This window comes from Zonotrichia albicollis, chromosome 5 (genome assembly GCF_047830755.1).
Source record: "Zonotrichia albicollis isolate bZonAlb1 chromosome 5, bZonAlb1.hap1, whole genome shotgun sequence".
NCBI classification, from domain to species: domain Eukaryota; kingdom Metazoa; phylum Chordata; class Aves; order Passeriformes; family Passerellidae; genus Zonotrichia; species Zonotrichia albicollis.
Genome location: NC_133823.1, coordinates 48238699 through 48248620, shown reverse-complemented (window position 1 = coordinate 48248620; position 9922 = coordinate 48238699). Strand labels below are relative to the sequence as shown.

At 45.8% G+C, this 9922-nt stretch overlaps 1 protein-coding gene across 1 annotated transcript; it reads right to left on the bottom strand.

Annotated features, from left to right (window-relative positions):
• Positions 1 to 1421: 1421 nt before the first annotated feature.
• On the bottom strand, positions 1422 to 9678 carry LOC102071297 (G-protein coupled receptor 26). The gene is made up of 3 exons (XM_005485678.4): positions 8057 to 9678; positions 7371 to 7484; positions 1422 to 3464 (listed from the first exon to the last, which is right to left on the bottom strand). Exons 1-3 carry the CDS (start codon positions 8722 to 8724, stop codon positions 3227 to 3229), a joined length of 1020 nt encoding a protein of 339 aa, XP_005485735.1. The 5' UTR covers positions 8725 to 9678; the 3' UTR covers positions 1422 to 3226.
• Positions 9679 to 9922: the final 244 nt, after the last annotated feature.

Here is a 9922-nt window from a genome sequence, read left to right as displayed (position 1 = left end):
CACCTCCCACTATGGAAATCACAGTTTCAGGCAGTTCCTGCTCACCTCTGTGGCATTTCCACCTCCCCAACACACCTGCTCTTGTCTCTTAGCAAGGGTGCCCCAGGCCCTTGGGCAGGAAATCCAGATGAAGTTTCCTAGAGCACCAGCTTTGAGTTGGCAAGAGTGTGTCAATGGCAAGAGGCCATTTTGGATATCACACTTTGTTGGAAATCTGATCCAAACAAAAACCTGCTGTCAGGACTGTGTTTTACCTAAAATGTCAGTGTGTCAGTAAGAGGGCATCTACAACCTGTGCTGAATGTTCCCATCATGTCAATATATGTAGCACTAAATCCTTGGATGCCTTTTGTGGCATTCCAGAGCCACAATGGGAGCCGAGTGTGGCTTCCCCCAGCTCCTCCTGCCCCTGAATAACCTACAGCATGGAGAATGGAGCACAAACCTCATGAGTTCTGCTTGTGTCAGGAAGCCAAGGGAATGAAAGTGAGACCTCTCACTGAATGTTTCCAGCTTTGTTAGAAAAGTAGAGCAAGATCTTTTCTGGTGGGAGTGGGTGGTGAGAAGAAGAGAGAAAGGACAAATTTACCTGTATACTGAGCAGGGGTAGATGCCTTTTGGTAGTGCTAAACAAAGCTGTTGAACTTTATTGCAAATCAGGACTGAGCCCTGCAGGTCTCCTTGCCCTTGCTCAGTTTCTGGTCTGCAGCACTGCAGATCTTGGCTTCCTAATTACATGTGGAAATTAAATCTAAAAGATGTTGTGTAACACCTAGTGCCGGCTCAAATATTTTTTTCCCCATGTAGACCTGAGCATCTCCAGAAATACTCAATGTTTAGTTAAATAGACAAGTATTGTAAAGTGTACACCTTCAACTGGCATATGTAAGCATCATTAATTAACCTAATAGCAGAGGCAGGATTTTAACTAGGTTCTGTATTGTACCTTTAAAATGTGGCTTATAGCTTATTAGCTTTAAAAGTTTATTACTCTAATAGCTTTAAAGTTTATTATTTTTTTCTCCTTTACCATTTTCTCTAATAATAATGCTTTATTTCATTTGTATGTCTTAACTGTATGTAACATATTCTTTTCCCAAAGTGAGAACCATTTTGTTTAGGAAACCAAGGGTAAGCTAACAACTGTAGGTATCGTTATGCTCATGTTTATTCATGGACAGCTACTGTAGGCTATTAAAACTTTTTGGCACAAAGCTGACTAAAAAATTACTGAAAATTTAGCATCACTCCCACTCTCCACAGAGTTATCAGGTCCTTATGTTGCAGCTGAAATGAAAGACTGAAACATCAGGTTTTTCTAACAGCATGGAAGAGGGGGAGGCATGGGGAGACAGGAAGACATTTTAAACTAAAAAGATTCCACAGACAACTTTTTTTTTTTTCTGAAATACTGTATTTACACAAAATTGAAGAGAGTACAAATACTTTACTAAGAAGACAAAACCATTATAGTACATTCAGTTTAAACACAGGCAGAACTATAGATGCAAAGCACAGAGGCCTAAGGTACTTGCATGGGGGAAAGAAAAAAGAGAGCATCATAAAGGCCCCAGAGATTAAAAGCAGGAGGTAAGAGAACATTGTATTTGTTAGGCAGCATCATCTTTCCTTGACTTCAGTGGGATTGAACAAGACACTCTCCTTCCTCACTGTGGATGGTGGGAAAAACCCTCTCAATGTGCTGACAGCTCAACACTGATTTTGAAAAACAGTTGAGTGTGTACTTAATTCTCAGCATAGAAATAGAACTGTTAGCTTCAAAGAAAATTATAATTGTGCCAAATCACATGCTTATATGCTTAGTTTGACCAGAAATAGCCTTCTCAATGCTTTATAGGGTCAAGTGCATTGTTACATAAAAAAATAAGAGTACTTTACTGTCATCTTTCTTTCTATTTTTCTTAAAATATACTTTAGAATTGCTTTACTTTTTCCCTTATGTACTCAATTAGAAAATAGTAGTTTATTGAATGCCGTAGAATTCTTAAATTTTAATAAATGTTTACATAATCAAAAGAATATTGTTCAAAAATAATTCCCACATTTTCCCAAAACCTGTTTAAATTTAAAAAGAAATAAAAGAGAAAAATACATATGAAAGCAAAGCAGCTTTATGTTTCTGGGCATTTGGCAGCAGGTCTTTTATAATATGTCTGACATCTCTTGTTTTCAGTTAAAATCACCAGATTAATTGATCATTATTAAAGAAAAGATTGTACAGTATTATGACAATCCACCATATATAGCCAATGCATGAAATATTTTACACATTATATATCCTTTAAAAAGAATTAATATATTTTAGTTTTTCCTTTGAAAACAGATAGCTTTTGAAGTAATATATCTTAAACACAATGGTATCTGTCACTTCTACTGATTTTTTTTTCTGAATAAAAAGCTTGCTTGAATAGGACTACTAGCTCAGTGGTGGAACTACAGTGCTATTTAACTAAATTCCATACATGTCTTTGTTACTGTTGCTGCAATTATTGTAATCACATACCACTGAAGTGCTAAATATTAGTAACTCAGATATGTGGACTTTGGTTATGCTTGATAGAATACTGGCATATCAAATATATATATATGTACCACTTCCTAAAGGCTATGTTACAATCATGATGCCTAGTAATAAATAATAATAATAACAATCTCAGATTCAAAGTGCTGACTCACTTGAGGCACCAATACAATAAATCAATCAATTAAAATATCTATTTTTGATATTCGAAACCAACAGCACATCCTGGGCTGCACGTGCAGCACGGAGGACTCTGAACCTGTCCTTCCAGCGTGGGGGTTCCTGTGCTCCCAGAGGAGGACTCTGAACCAGTCCTTCCAATGTGGGGATTCCTGTGCTCCCAGAAGACACTGGAATGTCATGTTTGATATGGAACACTCCAAGACATACCAAGTCTTCACACACGAAACATTAAGAGCTGTCTAAGCTCCTTGAAAGCCTCGAAAGGCTCTCTCAAAACCCCTCAAGCCAACTCTGTTCACTGGGGACAAGGCTTTGCCATGAATTGTGCTTGGCTGCAGACCAGGGAAGAGCCTTTTTATGAAAGTCCATGATGCAATTTGTCACATTAATGCAGCCTTGACACCCTGGAGACACTGTCACACTGTCAGCAGGAGAGGAGAAAGGCAGTTTTCCAGCAGCAGCAAACACCTGTCTCCCTGGAAGGGCAGTGCTTTCCCATTGTCAGTTTGTTCTGTGCAAGCAGTAATCGTTTTCAGTGTCGAGAGAACTGTTGTACCCTGATGAGGGATACAGGTCCCTCTTCAGTATCCTGTTGACGATGTTGATCAGAACTTTTTTGTACTGTTGACGTAAAAGTGAGTAAACAAACGGATCTGATGCAGCCTTACTGTAGGTGAGGCACTTGCTTATAATTCCCCAGTAGTAATTTATGGTAACAAAAGGAATGAGCTCTATCAACCTGTTAAACATTAAAGAGAAATGGAAACACTTGAGTGTTATATTCACGCTGAGCCCAGTGCTCAATTCATGCTTCATGAAACATTCAAGTACCATTTATTTTCTTCCAGTACACAGTCCCTGCAGGAGAAGGGTCTTGTACTTCTCACATTCAATAGGGGCAAAGACAACTTTCCTAGCAAGGCCACTAGGAGACAAAATCAATTCCTACTATGGAAAGAGGGAAAAACTGTTTTCAGTGGTAATGCTTCTGTGCAGAGAAGATAAGAGAGTGCTGTAGTTTACTGCTCACTTTCTGAATTTACTGAGCTGTGCTGGTAAGTGGTCAAAATTGTGGTAGTTAATTAGCCATAATTAACTACCTCTCTCCCACAGCAAGTGTGAGATAGACACATGTGTCTCGGGGCACCCAGACTCAGTGACCTGAGTTTCCTGAGCAGAGCTGTCTAGTGACACTTGAGACATTTGGACATGACCCCACTGGCATCAGGCTGCTGCTCCTGGAAGGTCCTGTGGCATGTCTGCCAACCTAGGTAAAGGACTTGGATGCCATACAGCATCTCAAATGACACCAGAAATGTGGTCTAGGTCACTGAATCCATCCCCTCAGACCAGACCAGAGCACTTTCATTACCCCACTGAGGTGAATTAACACAGATGCAAAGTGGATTCATGTCAGCCCATTGCAGTATGAAAAACAACCTGGCAGTATCCCAGGGAGGTCTGGCTGGCACCTGCAATCCCACAGTGTGCTGAGCAGCACAGCCACAATGACTTAGCCACGGAAGTTTTTGTGTGCATTTGGCTGACTTCTAGATTGGCCAAAGAAAACAAGGAGACAACGTTTTTATCATCATTATATGACCAGTCAGCTCCATCCAGGCCTGTGTCTCCTGGCCTGTGCTTCACGGATGATTAGTGGCCTCAGCACCTCAGCTGAGAGGGAGGCATTAATCATGGGGGCAGAAACCACAACTAAGTTAAACAATTTTTCCACAGAAGGGAGGGCAATCCTTCAGACTATTCCAGCAAATGTCTCACCCAACTCATCTGCAAATCCTCCAGGAAGGTGGAAAGAACAGGGTGAGGGACTTTTATTTTGTGTATGTCTTTTGTAAAACCTTTTGCAGGAGCAGGAGTATTCTACTTTGCTCTATTCATCCCAGAAGAAAAGAAAATGTTCTGGGAGATAAAATAGCCCTTTTCTGTACTCTAAGTCATCACTGTTTGAAGATGTAAGATGAGAAGCTTTCTCGAGGCTTGAAGAACCTTCTGTCCTCTTTCCAAAATGCAGAGCTCCTGACTTTCAGGGTGTTGACTTTTGAAGCTGTTTCAGTCCCTCCTCATAGAAAAGCTGACTTACCATCATTTGGACTGAATATTGCTACAAATGACAGGAAAATTTCTTATTTATATAACTAAAAGTAAAATCATTTTTATGGCAAGTGCATTTAAAAAAAACAAATGACTTCTGTTTGAAGTTGCTCAGAAAAAAATTTCCAGTGAATTCCAAATAAGTAGAAGAGGAAGACACAAAATATGAGAAAAAATGTACAATAAATGACACTTGCTACATGATTGCTTAGGTTTATCCCATCCTGCATATCATCCTAATACAAGAAATATATAATTGATATTTACACAACTGATGTTTTTATAAAGCACTAAATAAGAGGGGTAAGATATCTTTTAGTCTTGAACATAGATGTATCGCTGTGTTCCCATTAATGCATTATGGATCCTAACTTAATTGCACTGAAGCCAACAGAAGAAAAATTACGCAGATTTTAATAAGATAAAGGGTCTGGCCAAAACAAGTCTGAAATATCCATCTGAATGCATCTTAGTATGATTTCCATGTTTTCAGTGCTGTTACAGAAGAGATTAAATTCATCTGTCGCCTCTTAGTGAACAGACGAATATATTGCTAATGAGCCTAATCTCATTCAAATTTCTGAAGTGAGGAGCAAATACTGAGCTCACAGTGCAACATGAGTCACCAGGCCAAGAGCAAGATTACAGGGAGGATGGCTTTTACATTGCCTCCCCAGAGAATGCTTCAGTGCCACCTCCCTAAAAACCAGAATGAGGGAAGAACAGAGAATCAGGCATGGCAGCAAGTCCTCCAATCTCACCTCCATCACCACCTTTCATGAAGTGCTGTCTTGGCACTCTCTTGTCTTTGAGACAAGCAGCCTTTTAGGATGTCTTCCCCAAAAACTTCCCATTCTGCTGTCACTGAACCAGCTCAGTCCCTGTGACAAACACAAGCTGGACCTTGACTCACATTTCCATAAACCAGCCCTCAGCCTTCTCTGTAGTGATTCACTGGGTACCAGTTTGTCACACACCATCTCACATTTGCCAAATGCAAGGTCTGAAGAAGGAAGTAACTTTTATTGTAGAAGTTTATGACAAATACCTCCACCCTGAAAAATGTGGCCACGTTTGGAATTTGCTGAGCTTCGTAATGGTCAGATGGAAAGAAGATAGCAAAATCCACTTTGCTCAACATAATTACATCCTGATTATGGTAAAAGTGAATAGAACATGACTCAAAATGTACTGAACAACGATGAACTGACCTTTTAATTATGTGATGTAATGTTAATATTTGTAATGATCCTTTCAACTGCAGAAAAAAGATGTAGTTATTCAGGCAATCAGGAAGGAATCCCTTTCAACACGTAAATGAGAACTGAAATAAATGTCACTTTAAAAATGTTAAAAATATTGTCTGTTTAGTGCACTGGCCATAACCTGCCCCCTACTCCTCTCAGAAAAGGGCAGTAGCTCTGACCATGAATGGCCTGTGTGTGTGTGACTGTAAGATCAGAGCACTGAAGCTGGCCAGTTTCTGTGAGCTGCTGTGGCTGCAGACACTGGCAGCTTGGTAGCAACCTTGAAGAAGCCCTCACCAGAGGGTTTTGCACACTAGTGCACCTCCTTCAACACAAGTCAGCACTCTTCAAAATTGTCTGGAAGACACTGTGAAAGTGGGAAATATATTTAAAAATCACTTGGGAAAGATGTAGCCCATTGCAGATTAGAGATGAAAGGTTAAATCTGGCATGCTGCAACTCAGTGTACTTACACTGACTTCCAGCTCACTGGTTTACACAAGGTTTAAAAATAATAATAATCATCTATTGTATGAAGACTACACAAGTAGATAAGGACAATGATGCATGGGCACTTCAAAAGGTGCAAACCACCAGAATGGCTACTTATAATTCTGCCCAGTTGAGGAACATGGTGTTTCCTATACATTTAAGGAGTCTAATGATTACTTTTCCTAGGAGATAACTTTTACACCTCATCACAAGTCTGTGCTGCACCATTAGCAATATATTTACAGGCATTAATGTTTCCAGACTGAAACCTTATCTGACAAATTATCAGGCTGGACAAATTTAAATTATATCAACTCAGCTTCCAACAGCAGCAAGCTTGGCCTTATGCCTAAAAAAAAAAAAAAAAAAAAAAAAAAAACAAAACAACAAAACCAAAAACAAAAACCCTAAGCTAATCAGAAAAGTCTGTCTGTTTTCCTCTCTATTGTGAGGGTTGTGCTAATAAGGAAGGGTGTCAAATCTTTTAAACTGCTTTTATCTCCCCCTGGCACGTAATTATTTCCCGGTACTTGTCCTAAAAGCCACTTGCTTTTGGCAGAGGTGCCCAGACCTGGCTGTGATGAGGGAAGGAGAGCCAGGTCCTGCCGGGGCTGTCCCCTGGGGCTGGGTGTGCGGACAGGAGCAACGTGTTTGTGTCCTTTGGTCCTCAAGACCAGTCCCGGGGGTCCGTTTCGTTCTGGCCCCCCAAAACTAGCTGTAGGACCCCCGGGCACCTGGGCATCACAGGACATCCTGATCCCGCAAAGTCCCCCACCCCTACAGGGGATACTAACCTGGTGATAATGTAAGGACCAAAACAGATCACGAACGACCCTATAAAAATACTGATTTTCTTGGTAGCCCGCTGCCTCCTCCTTTTCTGCTCGTTCAGACAACGCTGCTTCACACTACGGAGGGAAAAGAGCAGTAAGCGTGTTAAGGCAAGAAGGGAGGAGGTGAAAAGTGAGTCCAAGGAAGAGGGGAAGAACTCCGCGCCCGAAAGCACCCGGGAAGGGAGAGGAAGGCAGCCCCAAGGAGAGGAGGGCAGCCCAGAGGGGAGGAAGGCAGCCCCGAGAGGAGGAAGGCAGCCCCAAGGAGAGGAGGGCAGCCCCGAGGGAGAAGAGGGCAGCCCCGAGGGAGAGGAGGGCAGCCCCGAGAGGAGGAAGGCAGCCCCGGGGGAGGAAGCATAGCCTCAGCCCTGCCAAGCCTCGGGACGATCGCACTCAGCAAAGCAGTGCCTCCCGCTTGAAGGGAGCTCAGGCAAGTGGCATAACCCGGAGATCCCGGTTAGCGTTCAAACAGAGAAGGCTTCAAATGCACAAGTCACCGTTCCTGGCACTGTCAACAGCGTCTGAAACCAGAGGCAGGAGCGCTCGGGGCAGGCAGGAAAGGGTGCTGGGGAGGCGGGATATCGCTTCTTTCTGCCTGGGGTAACTACCGCGGGTGACCGGGGGCTGTGGGTCCGAGCGCGCACTATTACCTGGGGTGGATATCCACCAGCAAAACCAGAGTCTGCATGGTAATAATGTCTATCCGCTTGCAGTGGAACCGGGCAACTTTCAACACCTTTAAATAGGTGAAACACAAGATCACCAGAGACAGCATGAAACTGGTGGAGTGAAAGACAATGGTGAACACTGTAAACCTTCTCCTCTCCGTCTCTTCCTTCAGGTGTAAGGTGCAAGAGGCATAAACGCTGTTGTAATCTACCCACGAGTAAAACAAGGATACCAAGGGGAACGTGAGGGAGTGGAGCCACGAGTAGCCCATCAGTATCACAGCGTCCTTATACCGCATCTTGCTGGTGTAGCTCAGAGGGAACACCACGGCAATCCATTTGTCGATGCTGAGAGCTGCCATGCTCAGCATTGTGTTGGAAGTCAGGAAAGTTTCCAGGAAACCCACCGCCTTGCAGACGCAGCCCCCGAGGGGCTGCTGGTTCCTCAGGATGCCCAGCAGGGTAAAAGGCATGTTCAGAACGGTGAGAAGCAGGTTGCAGAAAGATAAGTTCACCAGGAAAACCCCGGCGACCTGCTTGCGGATCTCCGTACTGTAGACGAAGCATAGCAGCACCAGGAGGTTGGAGAGCAGAGAGACGACCAGCACCAGCACGAGGAGCAGCGCCAGCAGCACGCCTGCCAAGTCCATCTCTCAGCGGGTCGCCTGGAGCGGGCGAGGGCAGGAGGAAGGGGGCACCCGCGCCGGCACCGCAGCCTCGCCTGCCGCCCACCGCGGCCGCCCGCGCATGGTGCCGGCGGCGGGGCAGGGGCCGGGGCAGCGCCGGGGGCAGCGGGAAGGGCAGCGCCGAGCAGCGGAGTCGAGAGAGGGGCGAGGGGAGCGTGGCCGGCCGGCGGGACGGGGCAGAGGGGGGAGGACAGGGACAGCGGGACCGGGGTTCTCTGACAGCAGTCAGGCTGCGGGGGTGGGGAGCGGGGCTCGGGAAAGCGTGGCCGGAGCCGAGGGTAGATGCTGCGGGGCACGCAGCGACCGGATCGGGAGATAGGGGGTAAGGGGGCTACCCAAGAATCGGAGCTGGAATAGGGGCCCGAGGCGCCCGGAGCCGGGGGAGCGGGGCCGGAGGCGCGGTGCTCCTGGCGCTGTCCGCGGTGCTGAAGCGGCGCTGCCCCGACGGCCGCCCCGCTCTCCCTCAGGCCGCCGAGCGCGACCCCCGCAGCGCCCGAGCCCGCGCCCCCTCCGCGCCCCGCCGCCGCTCCGCTCCGCCGGGCGCACGGCCTCCGCAGGCTCTGAGCATCTTCCCCGTGCCCAGCCCCTCAAATACTCCAGCCGCCGAGCCTCCCGCAGCGACTCATGCGCAGACGAGCGGCTGCGAGGCACAGGCTCAGCCAGGGATCGCGGCGTCGGGCTGATCCACTCCCGGATGGCAGGCGAGAGCAGCAGCAACCCAACTTTCCGCTAGCGTGCAGCTCAGGAAGGATCAGACCTGGAGATGAGTTACTGGGATGAGTCTGATCCCTGCGCTGTGTTCAGGCACACCCTGAGTGCACCAGCTGTATCTGGTGCTCCTGAAACCTGTTCAAAATCTGGTGTCTGTGCCCCTTGGCAGGCATTCCCCTTCCATCTGAGGGATTGTTTGCCTTTTTCCCCCTGCAATGCTTGCTGTGATTGCCCTCTGGGTATTCACACCGGCACGCTGCTGGCCAGTGAGGGATGTTTCTCAGTTAGAGACTCCACTTTGAGTGCTTGGACTCACCAGCTGGTTGAACAAGTAGTCACATTAGGGTGATGCTGGCACACTCTGTGGAAAACTAAAATCTCTCTCTTTAGCATTTTCCAGTCACACTGATAACACGGTAGTGTGGTGGTCAGAAACGTTTTATCTGTTATC